Source organism: Heterocephalus glaber, unplaced genomic scaffold, assembly GCF_053883595.1.
Source record: "Heterocephalus glaber isolate CG9 unplaced genomic scaffold, H.glaber_assembly_v1.0 deba00001444, whole genome shotgun sequence".
In the NCBI taxonomy this organism is placed as follows: Eukaryota; Metazoa; Chordata; class Mammalia; order Rodentia; family Bathyergidae; genus Heterocephalus; species Heterocephalus glaber.
The window spans coordinates 7379911-7403158 of NW_028258297.1; the positions used below are offsets into that span (position 1 = coordinate 7379911).

A 23248-nucleotide genomic window follows, 5' to 3' on the forward strand; every position below is an offset into this window, starting at 1 on the left:
TAGCACACACCTGTACTCCCAGGACTCGGGAGGCTGAGGCAGGAGGATAGTCACAAGTTCAAAGCCAGCCTGGGCTACATAGTGAGTCCAAGGCCAGCTTGAGCTACATAGTAAGTCCCCATCTCAAGCAAACGAATGAAAAAAGCCTGAATGAGTCTTGAAATCCATCTTCTCTGTGATGTATTACTTTTCACACTAGTACAAACAACTATATCAAAAGCATGAGAAAGTAGATACTGGGCCAGGGATTTAGCTCAGTGGTTCCGCCACCTGCCTTGCAAGCACAAGGTCTGGAGTTTGATCCCCAGTACCAAAAAAAAAAAAGAAAGAAAGAAAAAGAAAGTAGATACTGAGGTTTCCAGTATCACAGTTGGAAAGCACAAGGCTTTGGGAGAAGGAAAGAAACAGGGAGGGGAAAAAAAAAAAGAAAGAAAGAACCAGAGGAGACACCCCAGTGACAGCAGCCATTAACCTGAGTTGAAATGGCTGTTAGGAATCCAGCTGAACCATCTTACATCTTATTAACACTGGTTGCTTAGCAACAGTGGCCAGTGCGCTAAAGCTCTTGGGTCTGGGGCTCAGGCTGCAGCAAAAGGCGCTTTCTATTGTTCCAAGTCATCCCTTCTTCTCATGGACTCCATGCCCTCTCTTTTCAGACCCTTCCCTCTGTGAGTCACTGACACTCCTGGGATGCTTTCGAGGTGGGGGCGTTGGCACTGGGGATTGAATCCAAGGAATGCTAAGCTATATCTCCAGCCCTTTTTACTGGTAGCCCTTTTTATTTTGAGACAAGGTTTTGATAAGCTGCCCAGGCTGTCCTCAAACTTGCAATCCCACTGACACAGCTTCCTGAGAACCTGGGATTATTGGCCTGCACCCGGCTGGCTGAGTCATCCTGAGTTATTCCACTCAGCTTGTTTTTCACTTGTTAAGTGGGGATGTTATGGAGGATGCTGTATGCTAAATCAGCAAAGCACCTGGAATTCTGTTGGCTCCCATCAATCCCTTCCATTATCCAGGCATCACACACAGCACATTTGAAGTCTTGGCCAGGTCAGTCCTGACCCTCTGTCCAGCACAGGCTCTCAATACTGCCTTTCATGAGGTCGAGCGCAGCGCACCTGCAGCTGCCCCCACCAGGGTCCGGTTCTTTGCTGTTCTGGGCTGAGCTCCCCCTCACCTCTCTGCCCCACCCCACCAGCTCCCTCCAGGCACAGCTTCCCTGCTCTGCTCTCCTGAACCCTTCCCCAACCAACCCCCCACCCCCAGCCAGCTTTCTCCCAGGCCTCCTGCATCCTTGTCACTCAGAGCTTGCTCTGTCTTGCTTGCACTTGTCACTTGCTCTTTGTCTTCCTTAAGCGTCATTCTGTTAGACCTGGCTGCCTTGAGGCCCAGCTGGCAGCTCCAGGGCAGGGCTGCATCCTGTTCCAGTGCTGTCCTGCAGGCCTGGCATGGACCTGTGCTCTCTGTGTTGCCCTGAGAACAAGGGCCAGGCAGGCGGGCAGGTGATGCCAATGCCACTGGTAGCAGTGCTCTTGTGCTGAACCCTGCTCACAGTCTCTGCAGTGTTCACACTGTGCTCACACTCAGTACACACTGCTCTCGTGAGCTCATCTCAGCTGTCTAGGATTTATCTGCACACATTTTCCTTCCCCGGATCCCTCAGGTGACAGTTAGTGTACCGGGGAGAGGAGTGCACTGTCCTGGCCTTAGTGCTGGTTTGCAAGGAGCCTCTTGTGACTGGGCAGGATGACAGTCCAGGGTGCGCCCTGGCCTCCCTGGGAGCTGAGGGTGATCAGAGCTTGATGTCACTCAGAGGAGCACAGAGCAAGGTCCTGTGTCAAGGTGTGAAATGGCTGATGTGGCTTCCACCTTGACATCTGGGTGGTACTTGGAGAACTCGACTTGGGTTTCCCTGAACTTGGGACAAATTCACCTAAGTGCATTTGGGAATTGATTACATGCAACAGTTAACGTGGCTGTGGGCTGTTTCCTTTTTCCTCAGACTCCTAAGCAAGAAGCTTTTACACCAGCATTGTCTGGGACCAAGATGCACCCCGAAGAAGTGAGTCAAAGCCTCGGTGTGTCTCACACAGTTTATTCACAACCGGTAATAAGAAATCAAACTGGACAGGCTATACAGCAATCCAAAGCTTATTATCTATAAGTAATCAACTTTAATTGCAAGATTTACAACAGTTGACAGCTTTTGCTATTTTCAAGTTTTACAGAAAGCGAGATACTGTGTTTGGGGTTGGGGGCAGGAGGAGGAAGGGAAACAAGAAACCCCAGGGAGACTACACATTGGAATCATCCCTTTGGATGACTTTTTCATTTTTTTCCTGTATAACAAAATGTTTAAGAAACCACGACTTATAATACATCAATTTGGCAGTTGCTTCTATTTTTAAAAAGTAATTTTCCTCTCTACATGCACAAATAATTTTAATACTTGGAAGTTTTACGTTCAGACATATAGAAAATTTCCTGGAGCACAAAAATTGACTTGGGGAGGAAAGGGGAAATTTTTTTCCTCTGACCATCACACCAAAAATTTTTTTAAAAATGAGTATTTTAGCACTCAGAGGGAGAAACTGCCATTTTAATGATTATGTATGTGGAATATATATTTTTAAGTAACATTAACCCCTGCTGAACTTTGGTTTTAGAATTTTAAAAAATTCTTCCATAAAATGAAAAAAATAAGCAAAAGTTTCCACCTTCTGAACCAGTAAATAATTACTATTGATATTACATATTCTCCTTAATTAAAAAAAACTAGGAAAACCTACTGGAGGTGCAAGGCAGGAGCATATGGGGGCTTCAGACTTCAGCCTCCTCCCAGGGCACACCACACACACACATACACACACACACGTACGTACATACGTACGTACGGGGGGGAAAACGGCTGGGGAAGCAGCCAGAACAAAAATAAATTCCTAGTATTCTATCATCCCTCAGGCTCACCTGGCGTATTTGCTTTAAACCGCAAATGGCACTGGGCATAGTGGCATGCCTGAATCCCAGCACTCTGGGAGGCCGAGGGAGGACAATCATGAGTTCGAGCCCAGCTTGGGCAACTTCTCAGTGACTGAGACCTGGCTACAAAACATAACTAGGCTCGGGATGTAGCTCAGTGCAAAGGCCCTGGGTTCATCCCCCAATACTGCAAATGAAATGAGAACAAATCAAAAACAACCTCCACAAATGACTACTGCAGTTCTTAGGTATTCTAAGGAAAAACTGTTTCATAGGCTAAGAAAGATTCCAAAAAACTGCATTCAGTTCAAAAAGTCTTAAGAGAAAATATTTTTTTCTGCTCCCAAAATACTACCAGGTGTCTGGTATATTTTGTGAGCGATCTCAATTCAATCTGAGCTATCAGTGCTGAGTCCCAGGTCCATGGTGCTTGCACCATGGAGGTCTGCCATGGGTGGATGGCTAGCAAGCTGAGAGCATCGGAGTCTGGTCTGGTCTGGCTAAATGCCCTTGTTCCATGGGGTTGGCGGCCTGGGGAGTAGCCAAACCAGGATATGGGGACCTGGTCTGTGGGGAAACATGGTGCGGAGAAGGCTGGAGTTATGTCCTCAGGGTTGGGGACAAGATGGAGAAGAGGGCATCTGGAACTGTGGCCACGAGAAGGGATGAGCAGGAGGGGAACACACTTGATGAGAACTGGGGATCAACTTGGAGGTGCGGGGACTCGGCCTGGCTTGGGAGCATGTGCGGCTGAGGGGTCACAGGGCTGGGCTGAGGGGACTCCATCTGGTGCTGGAGGAGTCACTGCTGACAGGCCAGCAGACTGGCTCTTGCCTCCATTCCCAAGGCCTGGGGCAGATGTCCCAGCTATCCCACATTTCCTTATTGCAACTGCTGCATGTGATGCTATGTCTGCTGCTGCTGTCACATCATCTGCTGTTGTCTCAATTATGTCCCAGAACTGGGAAGACACGTGACTATGATTCATGTTCATTGGAAGGGCCTGGAGGCTCATCCCTCATGGGTGCTGGAGTTGCTGCTGAGCCAGGCCAGGCCTCTGCATGCCTGCCTGCACAGGATTCATGTTCTGCATGGCTGGACTGGACGCCCTGTGCCCTGGCATGGCTGGTGGCTGCAGCCCGGGCTGTCCCTGGGGCCATGCCAGGGTGCCCAGTGAGAGGCTGGGTTAGAGTTGGCATATGTGGATCCCACTGTTTCAGGAATGTAGCCAACAGCTTGGGGTGGGCACAAGGGTTGCTGCTGTAGGGGACAGCTGGGAGGCCCGAGTCCACAGGTTTTGTAAGGCTTGTTGAGACACAGTGCCTGGTTTGAGTGGGTTCACACCTACCTGGCCCGATCCTGGCTGTGGAGCCATGTTCAAGGGCTGCCTGTATTGGGCCACAGACACCATGACTGACCTTGGCAGCCTGGACTGGAGTTGCTGAGGCTGGGGCAGTCCTCCTTGGGCCCAGGGGGTTGCTTTTGCATTGCTGTGGGCCCCATCCCTGGTTCCAGATGCCCACTGGGACCTCTGGTCATGGAAGGTTGGGTCACGGGAATCATTTGGGGCATTTGGTGCTGGGCTGGCCTTTGAACAATTTACAGTGTCTCAGCTTCTGAATCTACATTGCCATTTCTACTGTTGTAGATGGGGGCCCTAGCAGGGGCGGCCAAGCAATCGGTACAGAGGTTGGAGTGTCACCAGGGCTGTTTCTGAAAGGGGTGAGCTGGGGTGTCTGCAGGGTTGTTAGCTGTTGTGTGGTTGGCAAGGTTGGAGTGCCAGAGGTGGGGGAGGGCAGGCCCTGTTGCTACTCCACTATATGGGTAAGCTACATGCTGGCCATCCTCCTGCGCACCATCCTAGACCGCTGGCGTTGCAGCCGCTGTTGCCGGAGCTTTTGCTTGATTCTGAAGCAGAACGGCACGGGGCAGTTGTTCTCTTGGCAACGCTTGGCATGGTAGCAGCAGAGGGCAATGAGCTGCCTACAGACAGGGCACCCACCAATTGCCTTTCGCCTGCAGTTCTTGGTATGTTCTACAACTCGCTTCATCTTCTTGCAGGTTGGCATGGAGCAGGTGGAATCGCGGCACTGGCGGGCATGGATCAGGGATTGGATGCTTCGCTGGATCCTTTGGCGGTGAATATCTCGAGGGTTCTGGATGGCTGCACCCTGCTGGTTGCTGCTTTCACCATCTATGCCAGGACCTACTTTCTCCATCTTGTGGTCATGATTTTTAGTGTAATAGCAGGGGACACACAAGACATATTCCTAGGGAAAGAACACAGGCAGAGAAGGTCAACTCTCAAGATTTAATCACTGAAAAGCATTTTAGATACTCTGAGCAAAAAAAAAGTGTTTTTATTGTTTTTGTTTTTTAGAGACAGGGTCTTGCTATGCAGTTGAAGCTGGCCAGGAATTCAGTGATCCTCCTGCTTCAGCCTCCTGAGAGCTGGGGTTACAGGTATGTGCCACCACACCCAGCTAAAAAGCACTTTTTAAAAGATCTGACTATGGGGCCAGGGATTTAGCTCAGTGGTTTTGCCGCCTGCTGCACAAGTGCCAAGGACCCGAGTTCGATACCTGGTACCAAAAAAAAAAAAAAGAGATCTGACTAGACTGTTCTGCTCTGGAACTCAATGACCAGGGCCTCTCCTCCCACCAGCCACCATAATACTCTTCTGGATCACTCATCACATGACTGGGACTCACAGGTCCATTGCCCCCTTCCCATGGCCTGCTGCCTACCTGGCAGACAGTGCAGCGCCAGCGTGTCTCCACTTCCTGCCTGCACTCACTGCAGATGTAGGGGACATTGCGGGTGGTGCTCCTCCGCAATACAGGGGGTGGGCCACTGGGCTCGGAATGAAAAGAGCTCCGGGCACTTGTCCCCGCATCCTGAGCATCATTGAGATCGCAGGGGACCAGAGGGTCTGGATCGGTGCTGGCCGTCATCCTGCGCAGCATCAGGGCTTGTTGGATCCGGAGCTGCAGCTGTGGTTGCTGGAGCTTCTGCTTGATGGTGAAGCAGTAGGGCACAAAGCACCTGTCGTCTTCTGGGCAGTTCCTGGCATGGTACCAGCAGAGAGCAACAAGCTGCTTGCAGACAGCACATCCAGCACTGTTCTTCCGTTTGCAGCCCTTGGTGTGCTGGATGACCCGCTTCATCTTCTTGCAGGAAGGCAGGGAGCAGTTGGCATTGCGGCACTGGCAGGCATGGAGCAGGGATTGGATGTTGCGCTGGATGCTCAGGCAGCAAGATTCTCCTGGGTTCTGGGCAGCCCCAATCTGCTGCTTGCTGCTCTCATCATCCAAGCCAAGACCCAGTTTCTCCATTGGGTGGTCATGGTTCTTAGTGGGATAGCAGGAGACACACAGGATATACTCCTGCAGAAAAACACAGGAGATACAGGCAACTCTTAAAACTTTGTCACTCCAAAGGTTGGATTAGAAAAGTGCCCTCTGGGGCCGGGGATTTAGCTCAGTGGCACCATGCCTGCCTTGCAAGCCCAAGGTCCTGAGTTCAATCCCCAGTACCAAAAAAAAAAAAAAAAACCAGCCCCCCCCGTTTTGGAGACAGGTTCTCTCTATGTAGCCCAGGTGGCCTCAAAGTTGTGAGCTTCCTGCTTCAACCGTGTGCTGGCGGAACAGGCATGTACAACCACACTGGGCTTAGAAATCTTTATACAGAACAAAAATAGCATCTTCAACTCTGCCACTCAACATGAAGCCAGGTTGTCTCACCCCAGTGGCCTGTGTAACTCCTCAGATGATGGAGACCTGCAGGGTCCACCTCCCTCCTTCCCATGACCTGGTACCTACCTGGCAGACTGTACAGCGCCAGTGTGTGTCCACTTGTTCCTTGCACTCAGTGCAGGTGTAGACAAACCGGTAGATGGAGTCATTGGGCTCATCAGCCTGAAGGGAACTCCAGGCACTTGTTTCTTCCGAGGGTGAGGAACTCATCCTGACCACAGATCTGATCACAGCGGATAAGAGGGTCAGGGTCCCTGATGGAGGCAGGGAGTTGGCAGCAGGCCAGCAAAGAGGCGGATCACAATGGAGACCTGTGGAAGAGAGGCTCACTCTCACTCTAGACCACAGTGCTACCAAAGCAGGAAGGAGTGGAGAGGGGCACACAAATGGATCCAGGGTAGCTTACTATATACCCACCCTTTCCTTTCCTGTTCTCTCTCCTGTGTGTGTGTGTGACTGAGGAATGAACCCAAGGCTTTCACGATGAGCTATATCCCCAACCACTTTTTTTCTTATTTTTTTAAATTTTAAGACAGGGTCTTGCAAAATTGCTAAGTTCTCCAGGCTGGGCTCAAACTTGGGATCCTCCTGCTTTAGCCTCCCAGAGTGCTGGTATTACAAGTATGTATCACCACATCTGGTTTAACTCTGTTCTCCTTAAGACTAAGTATAATACAGTTAAAATTCATATCATGTTTCTTTTCACGTCATTGAGTAATTCCCCCGAATGGAGGATATTGTAGTTTAGGTCCAGCACATGTGGACATTTTGATTTGAGCCTACTTTTTAAAGATGTAATCCTTGATTTGACTTGAATCTAAATATAAGAAACCAAGAAAAAAGAAACCAATCAGGGCTGGGGATTTAGCTCAGTGGTTCTACCACCTGCCTCACAAGTGCAAGGTCCTGAGTTCAAGCCCCAGTACCCCACCCCCCAAAAGAAACCAATCAGACAAACCTAAGTAGAGACATTATACAAAACAGTTGCTCTGGACTCATCAAGAAAATGCTCATGCCATTTAAGAAGAGGCCCTGTTCAAAATGGAACAGCAACTCGACATGGGTCATAAACCCTGATTGAAGGAACCTAAGGACCAGATGTTAGATGATGATTCTGGGTTAAGGTCACATTTCCTGGGTTGTAAACCATCATGTGGTTATGCAAAGCATATTTTCTTTCTTAGAAGGTACTTGCTAAAATAGAGATTAAAAAGAAACATGGAAAATTGTAGATTCTTCTGTGCAGCATTCCTAATAGGTTTGCAATTTTACAATAAAGTTAGCGAGGTTGAGAGGGATAAAAGCAATTATCTCCTTAATCCTTGTTGCTACAGCAGTAAGTTTTGTTCCTTAAGTTTGTAGGTTCCCACAAGCCTTAGTATAAAGGGTGTAACAAGAAGCTGGTATTATAGATAACTATAAACTCTTATTGAACAAGTAAAATGAAAAACATCACCTCAAGATATCAGGATTTTAGCTGGGCATGTGGCTCATTGCCTGTAATCTCAGCACTCTAGGAGGCTGAGCCAGAATTCCACATTCGAGCCTAGTCTGGGCAACTTAGTAAGACCCTGTCTCAAAAAGAACAAGGTCCTGAGTTTGATGCCTGGTACAAAAAAAAAAAAAAAAAAATTAAAAAGAAAAAAAAGGAAGGAGGAGGTGGCAGAGGGGGGAGGAGAAAACGGAGGAAGACAGGGGTGTTGGGGCAGGGATTTCCATCCCTGGTACCAAAAAAAAGGGGATGTAGCTCACAATGCAAAAGCCCTGGGCTCAATTCCCACCAAGCAAACTTCTGTGTGTTCTCCCCCCTCATCCCAATTAGGAGCTTCTATGAAACTGTCATGCGTATGCATCCAACCACTTTGGGGAGACTGAAAAGGTATCTGTGCCTCTTAACAGCAATACTGGCAACTTCAGAGCCAGGCACATTCACTGTTCTGTTACCCTACACCAAAGCCAATGCCTGACTTTATAACCAACCTCCATGGAAGTCAAAGCCATCACAATACATTCTCAGGGCCTTTCCCATTGCTCCAGAAAGCTAGAATTTTGTGGCATTAAATTTTATTTGAAAGAGCTCATACTTATTCAATATTAATATTTATCACCTAATTAGTGAGGCCCCCACTAGAACTCAGGAATCTCCATTTCACTAGCCCAGCTATGGCCATGCCTCTCATATCTCAGGCACTATGTTGACAACAACAGGTTACTAATGCTCAGCCACAGAGGGCTGGGGCAGAGAGGACTATAGGAAAAGATGCACCCTAAGGTTAAGCGCCATGGTAGCAAATTCCCCTCCAGGACAGCCTTTTATGTACTTATTTCTTTCCTAAACAGACTGCTTAACCAATTTAGTTGCAATTCCACAGCTAAAAATCAAGCCTTCATGTCTGTACAGAACTTCTACTTCTTGAAGAACTTAAGATATATTTGAGAACAAAAATGTGGTATTAAAAAAACATTGATACAGGGGCCGGGGATTTAGCTCAGTGGTTTCGCCGCCTGCTGCACAAGCGCAAGGACTGGAGTTGGATCCCCAGTACCAAAAAGATATATATATATATTGATAGGAATTATTCAAATCTCATGGCTTTTATCTCACCAATTATGATGTTGAAGGGGAAAATCCACACTCAGTTATATTTCCAGACTACCTACAACAAATAAACAATGTAAACAGAAAAACAAAGTTCTAACTTAGAAGGGCTTATAAACCTACATATCTGAAAGTTTAATTTTTCAGCATTTCTCTCTACTTTCTAATAATTTGTGAATGGGTGCCAACAGTTTTATTCATTTCTTTTTCCAAAGCACCAGCACAACAGACTATTATAGCCAATGGAGTAGTAAGCAGCTTGGTAAAAAAACAAAATACCAAAGGTATTCAAAGAGTCAGAAAAAGGCTGGAGATTTAGCTCAGTGGTTCTGCTGCCTGCCTCCCAAGTGCAAGGTCCTGAGTTCAATCCCCGGTATCAAAAAAAACCCCCCAAACCAAAAAACAAAACCCCAAAGTCTGAAAAAATGGACAAAGATTACAAAACTAAAAGGATTACAAACTACAAGGATATACTGGTTATAGTTTTAGTTTTTTCCCCACTTTTTGTCCCTCCAGTATAGGCCCTTGCACATGTTAGGCAAGTGCTCTACCACTGAGCCATGTCCCCAGGCCCTTTATTTTCATTTTTTGGAGTCAGAAACTCTCTGATGTCCAGGCTGGCCTTGAGCTTCCCATCCTGCAATCTCAGCCTCCTATGTAATTGGGATTTCAGAGGTATGTCACCACACCCAGCTCTACTGGGATCTCTGACCTGTCACTTTCTTCTATTTCATTCCTAAAAGTATCAATGTGGGATTCTGCATCAGTACTACACAAATAAATCTCTTCACTTCTCTAACCTGTGCCCCTGTGCCATTTCACACCTCATAACTTCTGGAAAGACTTGCCTGCATGTACTATTCTCCATCTGTCTCATCCCACTGTCACTCCTGCGCCAAGTTCACGTACAATTTTTCTGATGGAGCTGTGTATGCCCTTCTCTCAGATAATTTTGGCATAACTGAAGCCTTGAAACAATGTCCTTTCTTAGGTCTCTCTTGGTTTCCACCTACCTCTCTGGCCAATCCTATCTCCTGAGTGGATCCTCTTTCTCCTTATCTCTAAGCATTGTTCTCAGCCCCCTAACACATTCCCCCAGCCCTCTTTTTTCTTTGACCTTAGTGATGGAATTGAAGCCAGAGCCTCTTGCATGAACTATACACTCTCATCCCCTTTCATTCTTGGTGCTGTAAATACCATCTTCGTATCTCAAATTCTCTTTGCCAGCCTGTGTTCTTCATCTGAGCTCCAGACTCAAGTATCCATGTGTCTGGATGACAATTTCACATTGCACCCTAAACCCCCAAGCAGAACACTTCATTCCCTTTCCCAAACCTATTTTTTTGTTAGTTTCCTCATTTAGTGCATGGCACTACCAAATACTCAGGAACTACCTGTTGATTTCTTCCTCTCCATCCCTCACTGTTCAATCCATCATGGAATACCTTTACCTCTCTAAACTCAGTTTTAGATATTTCCACTTCTTTATCTCTACTGCTACCCTTTAAATCCAGGCCATCACCTGCCCAAATCTGGATCCCCCAAAGCCTTCTACTTGCTAGACTCTCCTCTTACCCTATCCTGGTAATTCTCTACCTACTGGTCTTTTTTTTTGGTACCGGAGATCAAACTGAGAACCTTGCGCTTGCGAGGCAGGTGTGGAGCCACTGGGCTAAATCCCCAGCCCTACCTACTGGTCTTTTTAAGGATATAAATTAGGAAAATAAGAACCAAGATAAATTATGTAAAGGTACAAATTTCCAACGATGAATGTCATTATATTGTATACCTAAAATGTACCAATAAAATTTAAAAATGTAAATTAGGTCCAACATGGTGTCATCGGTCTGTAATCACAGCACTCTGGGTGGCTGAGGCAGAAGGGTTGCAAGTTCCAGCCTAGCTGAGCAAATGAGGCAGTCTGTCTCAAAAAAGTAGAAAGGGCTGGGGATGGAGCTCAATGTGAAGGCCCTGAGTTTAATCCTCGGGAAGAAAACAAAACAAAACAAAAACACTCAATACTATTATGTTCAAACAAATATAAAAATAAAATTTAAAATGTAAACAAAAAGGGCCTGGGTGTAGCTCGGTGGTACAACGTTTGCCTATCACCCATTTTCATGTCGCCTTCCCCCATTATTGTATAAGACCCCGGGGACCGGGGTGGGTGACCCAGCTGAGGCTGGAGCTCCGGCTGGGCCAGGGTGGGCCTTCTCCTCCAAATAATTCACCGCGTGCGCACTGTGCTCCGGGCACTGGGTCCCCCAGGGACCTCGAGGTCGATTCCGACGTCACCCCAGGGCCGGGGACCGGCGCTTTCCAGCGGCGATCAGGGCGGGCTGGGTGCTGCCGGCCTCCGCCTGCGCCCCGGGGCCTCGGTGGCCTCCTCAACGAGAGGTGAGGCGGGACTCGGGCTCTGTGTCCCCGGGTTCGCTGGCGGGAAGGGAAAAGCGGAGAGAACAGGAGAGGTGAGGAGAGGAGGGGACCAGAGTGGAGGAGTGGAGGGGAGGAGGGCTGAGGAGAGGAGGCACCGCCCCCCGCCGCCCCCCTTTCCCCTCCGCCCGGCCGCGAGTCTCCAGCGCCACCGTCGCCCCCGGGCTGATGAGGCACCGGAACCGCGGACAACGAGCTGGGGGCCGAAGGGGCCTCTCCTGGTCTCGATCACGCCGAGCGCAGTGGGCACCGGACGGGAATGATGCGATCCCTCGAAGCCCCGGGGGTTGCAGGCAAACAGGAAAGGGGTGGCAGGGAACTGGGCTGCCAGAGCCACTGCCACGACTGAGGACCTGGCGTGCCGAGGCGCACCTGATATGGATAACTTAAGGCAGGAGAGGTTTATGTTGACTCACGGTTTCACTTCGTGATCCGCTGACTGGAAAGCAAACAATATGGCGAGCAGAGCAGCTCCAAGCCCGGGCAGACAGGAAGCCGCTCGAGGAGGAAGAGGCAGAGGCCACACCCCCTCCAAGCCCCACCCCAATGACCTACTTCCGCCAACGGCCCCGCCTTCCCCCCCCGAACCGAAAGCTGTGAGATCAGTGCTCTTGCTGTTCGTCACCTTTCAAAACCCAACCTCTCAACACATGAAATTTGGGGGACATTTTTTATTCAGACTCTTGCACTGTCCTTGTTCCTAAAATGGCAGCCGAGGCAGCCAGGGGAGAAGTGTCAGTCCTAGTGTGTAATAACTAAATGGCAGAGCTAGGATAGGAACGCAGGATGTTTCTTAGCCCACCACTGCCTTGGGCTGAGGGAAATGGGTACTTGAACGAGGCTTGGAAATTTCGGTAACATTTAATGAGTGGAGATAACTGTAAAGGTCTTGGCTTTAATTAGCTGTTAAGACTTAGAGACGGGGTTTGATGCTGAGAGGTTACAATTTTCTCCTCCGTGAAAGTGGCTGGAGTGATGAAAACTAATAAATCACATAAGCAGTGCTTTGCAACTTGTAAAGCACTTTCAAGTTTGGTGTCACTGTTAATTCCACAATAAACTCACCAAGTGTATTGCTTAGGGTTTTCCAGAGAACAGAATCTATAGAAAAAATACAGAATTATGCCAGGGAATTTGATCAGAGGCAGGATAATCCACAATGACTGCCTGCACCTACATACCCAGAGGAACCAGGAGCTATGCAGTCCAAAAAGTTGAAAGCCACAGAACAAGAGTGATGAAGGATGCATCACCAGTCTGAGACTGAGGTTTGGAAGCTCTGTGGAGAGTCACACGTTGAATCCACATTGATAGGCCGTGAAACTGGAGTCTGATGTCCAGAGGTGGTGGTGGTGGTGGTGGTGGTGGTGGTGGTAGCGGTGGTGGTGGTGGTGGTGGTGGTGGTAGCGGTGGTGGTGGTGGTGGTGGTGGTAGCGGTGGTAGCAAAAGACACACCTGTGAAGCAGAATGGTGCTTTTCCTACACAGGCTGCTGGCCAGCTTCTTTCTTTCTTTCTTCCTTCCTTTCTTTCTTCCTTCCTTCCTTTCCTTCTTTCCTTCTTTCTTTCTTTCTTTCTTTCTTTCTTTCTTTCTTTCTTTCTTTCTTTCTTTCTTTCTTTCTTTCTTTCTTTCTCTCTCTTCCCTGTCTTTCCATCTAGAATGCAAGCCTATTGGATGGTGTCTCCCACAGTCAGGTGGAGGCTTCTCCCCTCAGTTTGCTGGCCTTTATGCCAATCATCTCTGGCAATACCCATAGATACACCCAGAGTGTTCTTTAATAATTTGCTAGGTATATCTTAATCCAGTTAAGTTGACAATCACCATTAAAGGTCACAGTCAATCTCTTCCAGCCAAAATATATGACCAGGTGCACTGGTTGAAGTCTGGGCACTGTGAAAATATCTGTTCACCACTGTCTAAGGGTTGTCCCAGAGAGATGCTATAGAGCTGCAGCTGTTCACTTTCAGAAGGTGCCCATGTAACATGTGGACCATATGTACATCAGGCCCTAGTCTTTTCCTATCTCAAGTGATCATAGGACATGCCTCAAGAAGCCATTGGTGCTTCTTGGGGGACAGAAGGCAGAATAGCAGGAAGAGGAACCATGGGGATATAAGCCACTTCTTCACCCACCTGACTGGAGCCTTCAGGACTTGCTGTGGTCTCATCATGTGTACACCACTTCTTCCAGATGATAGATTGTTGCTGTGCGTGTTTGGCCTTTAGGCTTGGAGTGTTGAATAGGATATGATGGGCAGCCCGGGTCATATGGTAACTGGGAGCTCCATGGTCAAGCATTCAGTTCCCATTAAGGCCCAGCAGCAGGACAGGAAGGAGCTATTTCTCCAAGGGAGAGTTGTTGACTGCAGAGCCTTGCTCCCAAATCCTAAGGGCATCTAATGGGGTTCTCCTGTGGGGCCCTGACAGAGGCTCCAAAGAACACTCTTATCTGCCACTGACACCTCAAGTACCATTAGATCTGCTGGACCATATGGCCTAGTGGCAGAGCAGCCTGCACAGCAGCCTGGACCTGTTGCAGAGCCTTCTCTTGCTCTGGGCTTCACTCCAACTATCAGCATTCTGTCTTACTAGGTAAAGGGGGCAGAAAGAAAGTGAGGAAGGTGTTGCCTCCTAAATCAAGTAGGCCGACTAGACCTTGTGCCTCTTTCTTGGTTGTAGGAGGGGCTGGATGCAGCTAATTATTCTTCACCTTAATGGGATACCCTTGCATTTCTGCACGGGACTCCTAGACATTTCACTAAGGTAGAGGCCTCTTGAAATTTAGTTGGATTTATTTCCCATCGTTTGGCACACAAATGTTTTACCAAGTCCAGAGTGGTTGCTCCTAGTTTAAGACACAATGCTTTGCTGAATCTGCCCCTCTCCAACAACGACTGTTTCCTAGCAACACCCATCACCATGGCACCAAAATGTTAATTATTATTTTTTTAAAATGTTTCTTCCTGGCTTGAGCTGGACCAATTGTGAGGAGTCCTGTAGACAGGGTCAAATCTGAGAAGTGGTTGGATGGGGTTAATTACATTCTGAAAATGTCAGCTGGATGCTCTGGGTTTTCTAATTGACATTATTTTGAGGGTATAGGTTATATATAGTAATTTTTATAGTAATTATTGACGAGTCTACCTCTTAGCAAGTTACTGGAAGGAACAGGAAAAATGTAAGTAGGGATTTTGAAGTCTCAGTTAAAGGAATGGAGAGATTGTGTGTTTCCAGAACAATGGTGGTTGCTATAGTGACATCATTTCTGGGTAGATAAAGCTGGCTGGCAGGTGCTCATCAATGCCCACTCGGAGGAATGTATTTACTGGCACATGCAGAGAGGTCTGCACAAATGGCGCTCCCCCAATTTAAATACGGCCACTACCCTGAGAAAGGACACTTTTTTCAGCCCTTGGGACTGAAGGAGAAGAGGAGCCGACTGTTGTTCTGATGGCTGATGTGCACAGCGACTGAGCGAGATGTTTTCATTTTCCTTGTTTATCTCACAGTGAATTTAGGAGTTCTTATCCTTTGAAAGGAGGAGGCTGAAGCTCAGGAAAGGGAAGCAAACCAGCTCTGTAGGAGCCAAGGAAACTTAGGCTTTTCATTGTCCCTCTCTTCACATTATTGATCCAGTTCAGAGTTAACAAATATTTAATCAGTATCTGCTCTTGCCCCAGAGCTTTATTTTCTTTCAGTTTTTTTAAAACTTATTTTTGTTCTTTTGAAACAGGATCTTGCTATGTTGCCCAGGGTACCAGTTTAGCCCTGAGGACTTGGGCTCACTTCATCATCCTGCCTCAGCCTTCCCTGCAGCTTTGACTATAGGCTGTGCCACTGTATCTGCTTCTGAGTTTTTTGATTATTTTTTTATTTAACTTTTTTTGTTAGTATATATTTTGATACATAATACAAGCATTCATCTTGGGGAGTTGGTACATACACATCTTGTATCATAATCCTTTTCACTTCCCTTTCTGAATTTTTTTTTGTAATATGCATAGCAACTTATCCTTCCTTTTATTCTCTTGGGCTAATGAGTCACTTTGAAATCAATTAGCTAGCATTAAAAAAAAGAAAGTACTCAGTGCCTCATAGGGAATAGGGACATAAACATTTATAAATCTGTGGCAATGTCAGATGTGGTGCTGTGAGCGTGCCAAGCACTGCCACCCCTTATTACTGTCCTGTTGTCTGAAAAAGAGGTGTGAAAATGAAAATGGAGGCCATATTTGACAAACTCAATTTGGAGGGCCTGTTCTTCCCCTGATGAAAATTAAATCTAAAATTGCCACTGGGATTGTATGGTACCCAATTGAATGGGACACAATCTTGAGCAGTTGATTCCTTGGAGATCTGGAAAAAGGCATGTATTTCCACTGTCACCTGTGTCACCAACACAGAACTGGCAGTTCCAGTTAGTGCCATAAAGCAAGAGAAAGAGATAAAAGGAATACTGATTGGAAGGGCCCGGGATTTAGCTCAGTGGTGCCTCTGCCTGCTTCACAAGTGCAAGGTCCCAAGTTCGATCCCTGGTACCAGGAAAGAAAAAACAAAACACATAACTCTTCAGGGCCAGGGATTTAGCTCAGTGGTTCTGCTGCCTGCCTCGCAAGTGCAAGGATCCGAGTTCGATCCCTGGTACCAAAAAAAAAAAAGAAAAGATAAAAAAAGGAATACTGATTGGAAAGGAAGAAATGAAAGTGATTTCTTTTAGCAGATGACGTGATGGTCTATGTAGAAAATGTTGTGAAATCAATACTATCACCACCGAAAACAGCCCTCACTTTCTGGCTCTCACACTAGTTTTCAATAAGCCTGCAGTACAGATGATAAACATACAAAACTCAATTAAATTTCTATATAGTACCAATGAGAGTAAAATACGAAAGGTAGGAAAAAATTGAAACTAGTAATTAAAATAAAGACACTATCTGCAATTCACTATAAGACAGAAAAAAGAAAGGTAGGAAGGAAGGAAGAAGGAAAGGGTGAAAGACCTCAAGCTTCCACTCTGACACAAAATTGAACTCAAAATGAATCATAGATTTAAATGTAAAAATGAAACTTAAAACTTATTTATTTATTTTTGTACCAGAGATTGAACTCGGGACCTTGCGCTTGGGAGGCAGGCGGTGGCATCACTGAGGCACCACTGAGCTAAATCCCCAGCCCAAAACTGAAAACTTTAGATGGTAAGTACAAGAAAATCTCTAGGACCTGGAGCTTAGTTGAGAGTTCTTATACATAATACATGAAGCACATTTCATGAAAGAAAAAATACTAATATATTATTGGATGTCATCACATAAAAAAATTTGCCCATTGGGGCCAGGGATTTAGCTCAGTGGTTTCACCGCCTGCTGTGCAAGCACAAGGATTGGAGTTCAATCCCCGGTACCAAAAAAAAAAATTTGCCCATCACTTCTTGGGCTTTTGGCTAAGATCAAGTATAAAAGATTTCCCCTACAGGGCTGGGGATTTAGCTCAGTGGTTTCACTGCCTGCTGCGCAAGTGCAAGGACCCAAGTTCGATCCCCGGCACCAAAAAAAAATAAAAAAAAGATTTCCCCTACAAATGCGGGCTTGAAAAGATAAGCAATAAAGTGGAAGAAAATAACTTGATAAGGTGACATACACTTGTAATCCCAGTCACCTGGGAGGTTGAGGTAGAAGGATCATAAGTTTGAGGCCACCTGGGGCAGATCCTATCTCAAAATTTTTTTTAAAAGTCTGGGGATATAGCTCAGTATTCCCTGGGTTGCATCGCCAGCTCCAAAAAGCAAAACAAAATCTGGTAGAAAATATCGGCAAACCTCATACCTGACAAAACACTCCAATCTAGAATAGTTCAACTTCATTTTCCAACTGTTATTTGCTTATATAGAAATCCAAGTGAAAAAATTCAAGATTATGGAAATTTCCTATCTTATTATCTTGATAAATTCACTTATTCTAGCATCTTTTTTGTTTTGCTTTGTTTTTCAGAAAGTCTTTAGGATGTTTTATTTACACAATCATAACACTGTGAATGAAGAGTCTTGGGGGTCTGGGTGTGGCCCAGCAGTAGGGCACTTGCTTGCTCAGCATGTGCTGGGCCCTGGCTTCCATCCCCAGCACCACAAAACCACACAACAAACCCCAACCAGTTTGACCTCTTCCTTCCCAGGGATTTTGCCTCTGCCTCCTGTCCTCAGTGTGTGCTGTGAGCAGAGCATCCCGCACCATGCTGGGAAGAACCAGTGCTCTGGGTGCTCACTGCTCCCTGAGCTGAGGGAGAGAGCACTGGCCTCCCTCCCATGTGTGATGTTACTGAGGGCTGGGAGGCTTTGTCCCAGGCTGGGAAGTGCACTTCCACTTTACTGCCAGGGAAGGACCTGGTTCACTGAGGGCTTTTAAATCATGAATGGTGTCTTTGCTAAGAATTCATATTGTTTGCCTCTCTTTTCTGTAAATGTGGTGACTTAGAATGACTGATTTTGGAATAGTGAGACAATTTAAATCCTTGGGATAAACCCCACTTGATCATGGTACAGTGTCTCTTATATATTGCTGGACTCCACTGGCTAATACTGTGCTTAGAAGTTTTCCATCTATCTTCACGAAAGCTATGGCTCTTTAGTTTTCTTATTATTTAAAGAAGTTTGATATCAGCACAATGTTGGTTTTAAAAACGCAAGTAGTGGCCGGGGATTTAGCTCAGTGGTTTTGCCGCCTGCTGCGCAAGCGCAAGGACCCGAGTTCAATCCCTGGTACCAAAAATAAAAAATAAAAATAAAAAATAAAAATGTAAGTAGTTCTGAGCATGGTGGCACACATCTGTAATCCCAGCACTCAGGAGCTTGAGGCAGGAGGAGGATGGCTGTGAATTCAAGGCCAGCCTGGGCAACACAGTGAGTTCAAGGCCAGCCTGAAGTACATAGCAAGACCCTGTCTCAAAATAAAATAAAACAAAAAACAAACAAACATAAGTAGAAAAGTTTTCATCTAGTTCCTTAAATTACTTGCATCTAATTGATCCTATTTCTTCCTCATGCTTGATAAAATTCTTCAGTGAAATAATCTGGGTCTAGAGTTTTCTTTGTGAGAAAATTACAGTTATGAATTCTATTACAGGCCGTTCCACAGCTCCCAGCCCAGAGGTAGGGGCTTCCAGGCCACTGTTCCACTGCTCCCAGCCCAGAGGAGGTGAGCCGCACGGTGCCGCACGGTTGCCCACAGCCCCGCCCCCCACATCCCGGGTAGAAATGAGAAGACACGTAAATAAGTCTCAAAACCAGACTTCCAGATCACCTACAGCAACCCCAAAGGGAAAGGAGATGGAACACTCTGATACTCTCTGAGCTGGCAACAAAAGAGGATCTGGAAAAAATGAAATCAGAAATAATTTCTCTGATAATAGCAGAGATTGTGCCCATAGTAGAAGACATGATTAATAAATCTAGAGAAGACACAGATTAAAAAAATAGAGGAGCTCAGGAACACGATGGAATCCCAACATAGGAAACAAATGGAATCCATAAAACAGATGGAAACAGATTTCCAGGAGATTAAAAACTCTATTGAATTCTATTACATTAGTGAATTTAGGGCTGTTCAGGTTTTTTACTTTTATTGTATCTCTCTTGGTAATGTGTATGTTTCAAGGAATGTTTTCATTTCTAGTGGGCTGTAAGAAATATTAGCATCACATGCAGGATCATAATATATTTATGATCGTTCTTTTTTTTTTTTTTTTCTGGTGCTTGGGATTGAAGTCAGGACCTTGTGCTTGCCAGGCAGGCGTGGCGCCACTGAGCTACATCGCCAGCCCTTGCAGTCTGCTTTTTCTGATATGAATGTTGCTCTTTCAATTTTCTTTTAACACTGGCAATGTCACCCTCTGAAGATGGAAAAACTCTTACTGTGTTTTTAAATTTGTTTTGTTTTGGTACCAGGGATCAAACTCGGGTCCTTGTACTTGCAGGGCAGGTGGTGGAACCGCTGAGCTAAATCCCTGGCCCTAGATCTTTTTATTACTCTTCAATTTTAATTAATTAAGTAGACATTTTTCTTGTTGTAATGCATTTTGAGATTTTAGTAATTACACCAGATCAAATGTAATGAATACTTTTTCTTCTGCTTAAAAATTCTGCATTGTGTCTTTACACTTAAAGTGGATGTCCTATTGAATGCATATAGTTAGGACTTCTTTTAAAAACTAAATCTACCTACCATTCCTTTAAAAATTTTTTTTGGTGATGAATAGTAAATGCAGAGCCTCAAGCATGTCAGGGAGGTGCTCACTACCACTGAACCACATCCATAGCCCCAATATTTGCTTTTTTCCTGTGGTACAAGAGGTGAAATCCAAGGCCTTGTGTATGTTAGTGGTGCACTCTGCCATTGAGATCCAGACCAGCATTTAATTTTGCTTTGGGGGATGGGGGAAAGGTCTCTCTAATTCTGGGCCAGAAGGCTCACAGGCAGAAGGTAGAGGAATTTATCAATAGACAAGGAATAAAAAAAAAAAAAAAGACAAGGAATACAGGCAGGACAGGAGTTTATTTAGGTCACTGAGTGCCCTGTCAAAATGGACATCAGGAGAGGAATTGCTTAGTCAGGGGTGAGAAATTTTTATTTATTTACTTTTTTTACAAGGGAATGAGGAGATAGGAAAGGGTCAGAGTTGGCAAATGTAGATATCTTAGAAATGCATTTTCGAAGCATCTTGTTCTTTGTTAATCTTCAAGAACACCAGTATTGTAACTAGAATTGTACATCAAAGTTGCTAATTGTCAAGGCCTCTTGCTTAGGCCTCACAAAGGCTCTTTAGATTTAACTAAGGAAGTCTGTATGTTTTAGCCTTTTAGAAAAAGATAGAACATTAGCTTAGGGGAGGAAAGGATGGTTTTTGTATTCACTTTTATCTCTTTCTGTTTTTCACTCCTCATTGGTACAGTGCTTTATGACTGCCAAGTACATGCTGGAAAGAATTGGGTTGTCAAAGAAGTTTGGGTGCTGAAAATGTTAACCCTTTTGTAACCACGCCTAAGTTACATAGGCCAGCCTTGAACTCACTGTCCTCCTACCCCAGCCTTCCCAGTAGCTGTGATTATGAGCATGTACCACTCTATCCAGCAAAATCTACCTTTTAATTAGACTGTGGAAAACATTTACTATAATTATCATTGCATTTTAATTTAAATCTAATATTTTGTTGTTGTTCTACCTGTTTTTCATTACTACTTTTTACCTTTGCCGTTCTTTTACATTAAAATGGGAATTTGAAGGGAGGGAGGGAAAGGGGGGAAAAAAGAAGAATCAAGATATATCATATACAGGTACAAATTCCATATGATGAATATTATCATTATGTATATCTAAAATGTACTAATAAAATTAATTTTAAAATATAAAAAAGTAACACCCCCCCCAAAAAAAGAAATCCAACTAAAAGGCAAAGGAGCTAAAAAGAAAAATAAAATAAACTGGAAATTTAAAAAATTCTACTTTTCAAAGTTGGTTCAATTTTTTGTTTGTTTTAGTTTTTTGGCACTGGCAGTTGAACTCAGGGTCTTTCACATGCTAGGGAAGTGCTCTACCATTGAGGGCCAGCAGGAAAGAAATCATTCACTCTTTGTAGAACATTATTTCACTTTAATTCATATATATATATATATATATATATATATATATTTTTTTTTTTTTTTTCTGGTACCAGGGATCGAACTCGGGTCCTTGTGCTTGCACAGCAGGTGATGAAACCACTCAGATAAATCCCTGGCCCTATTTATATATATTTTTTGAGACAAGGTCTCACTATGTAGTCAAGGCTAACCTTTAACTCCCTAATAGTCCAGGCGGTCCTCAAAGTTGTGCTCCTCCTGGCTCACCCTCTGAGTACCTGGGATCATAGGCCTGCACCGCAGCACCCAGCTGGCTGTGTCATCCTGAGCCAGTTATTCCCCTCAGCTTGTTTTTCATTGTCAAGCAGGCCTCTTCCTGAAGAACCTGTAAGCTAAATCAGCAAAGCACCTGGAGTACTGCTGGCTCCCTGCAGTCCCTTCTAGGACGCAGGCATCAGAGCCAGCACAGTTCAGACTTGGGCTCCTTTTTCCTCTTCTCAATTTTTCATTCTCAACATTGGAAACCACACAGAATCAGCAGTTAAAGGATGGAAGGATTATACATACTCACTGAAATCCCTGCTTCACTCCTGACTGACTAATGAGTGTCTCCCCCTCCCTAACACTGCCTCTGCTTTTGTTCTTCCTCCCATTTAATATTCCTGCCCCTGCTTCTTCCTTGCAACACTGCAGGGAGAATGCTCTGCTCTGAGCCTTCAACCCAGCTGTGTTCAGCCAGAGGCAGTGAGCTATGAGATCTGGGAAGGGGTGCTCAGAAAGGGAATGGAATTCTCCCTAGGTCCCTTTGGGGCTCAGTCAGTCCTGGGCCTGAGTTCAGCAGGCTGCATGGCCTGGCCTTCTGCAGGCACAGGCGCTCACTGCTGCCCTTTATGAGGTCCCTGCCCGGTGCACCTGCACCTGCAGCTGCCTCCACCAGGGTCCAGTTCTTTGCTGTTCTGGGCTGAACTCCCCCTCGCCTCTCTGCCCCACCCCACCAGCTCCCTCCAGGCACAGCTTCCCTGCTCTGCTCTCCTGATCCCTTCCCTAAGCCCCCCCCAGCCAGCCTTCTCCCAGGCCTCCTGCATCCTTGTCACTCAGCGCTTGCTCTGTCTTGCTTGCACTTGTCACTTGCTCTTTGTCTTCCTTAAGCGTCATTCTGTTAGACCTGGCTGCCTTGAGGCCCAGCTGGCAGCTCCAGGGCAGGGCTGCGTCCTGTTCCTGTGCTCTGTCCTGCAGGCCTGGCATGGACCTGTGCTCTCTGTGTTGCCCTGAGAACAACAAGGGCCAGGCAGGCGGGCAGGTGATGCCAATGCCACTGGTAGCAGTGCTCTTGTGCTGAACCCTGCTCACAGTCTCTGCAGTGTTCACACTGTGCTCACACTCAGTACACACTGCTCTCGTGAGCTCATCTCAGCTGTCTAGAATTTATCTGCACACATTTTCCTTCCCCGGATCCCTCAGGTGACAGTTAGTGTACCGGGGAGAGGAGCGCACTGTCCTCACCTTGGTGCTGGTTTGCAAGGAGCCTCTTGTGACTGGGCAGGATGACAGTCCAGGGTACGCCCTGGCCTCCCTGGGAACTGAGGGTGATCAGAGCTTGATGTCACTCAGAGGAGCACAGAGCAAGGTCCTGTGTCAAGGTGTGAAATGGCTGATGTGGCTTCCACCTTGACATCTGGCTGGTACTTGGAGAACTGGACTTGGGTTTCCCTGAACTTGGGACAAATTCACCTAAGTGCATTTGGGAATTTATTACATGCAACAGTTAAGGTGGCTGTGGGCTCTTTCCTTTTTCCTCAGACTCCTAAGCAAGAAGCTCTTACACCAGCGTTGTCTGGGACCAAGATGCACCCTGAAGAAGTGAGTCAGAGCC

At 46.1% G+C, this 23248-nt stretch overlaps 1 protein-coding gene and 1 long non-coding RNA gene across 10 annotated transcripts in view; one reads left to right on the top strand and one right to left on the bottom strand.

Annotated features, from left to right (window-relative positions):
* Positions 1–2082: 2082 nt before the first annotated feature.
* LOC101710779 (uncharacterized) lies at positions 2083–12332 on the bottom strand. Of its 5 annotated transcripts, none has more exons than XM_004845530.4 (5): positions 12186–12332; positions 11568–11769; positions 6804–7048; positions 5730–6368; positions 2083–5252 (listed from the first exon to the last, which is right to left on the bottom strand). In XM_004845530.4, exons 3-5 carry the CDS (start codon positions 6945–6947, stop codon positions 4812–4814), a joined length of 1224 nt encoding a protein of 407 aa, XP_004845587.1. In that variant the 5' UTR covers positions 6948–7048; positions 11568–11769; positions 12186–12332; the 3' UTR covers positions 2083–4811. The 5 variants fall into 5 exon arrangements, with proteins under 5 accessions (XP_004845587.1, XP_087069966.1, XP_087069967.1 ...); XM_087213840.1 differs by having other exon boundaries at positions 12142–12327; XM_087213841.1 differs by lacking the exon at positions 11568–11769 and having other exon boundaries at positions 12186–12313.
* Positions 12333–13132: 800 nt separating this feature from the next.
* Positions 13133–23248, top strand: part of LOC110349367 (uncharacterized) — a 33806-nt gene continuing 23690 nt past the window's right edge. For all 5 annotated transcript variants that reach the window (XR_015452270.1, XR_015452274.1, XR_015452271.1 and 2 more), the window contains exons 1-3: positions 13133–16963; positions 18884–18955; positions 23176–23235. This is a non-coding gene — a long non-coding RNA (uncharacterized LOC110349367). The remainder of the gene's footprint in view (positions 16964–18883; positions 18956–23175; positions 23236–23248) is intronic.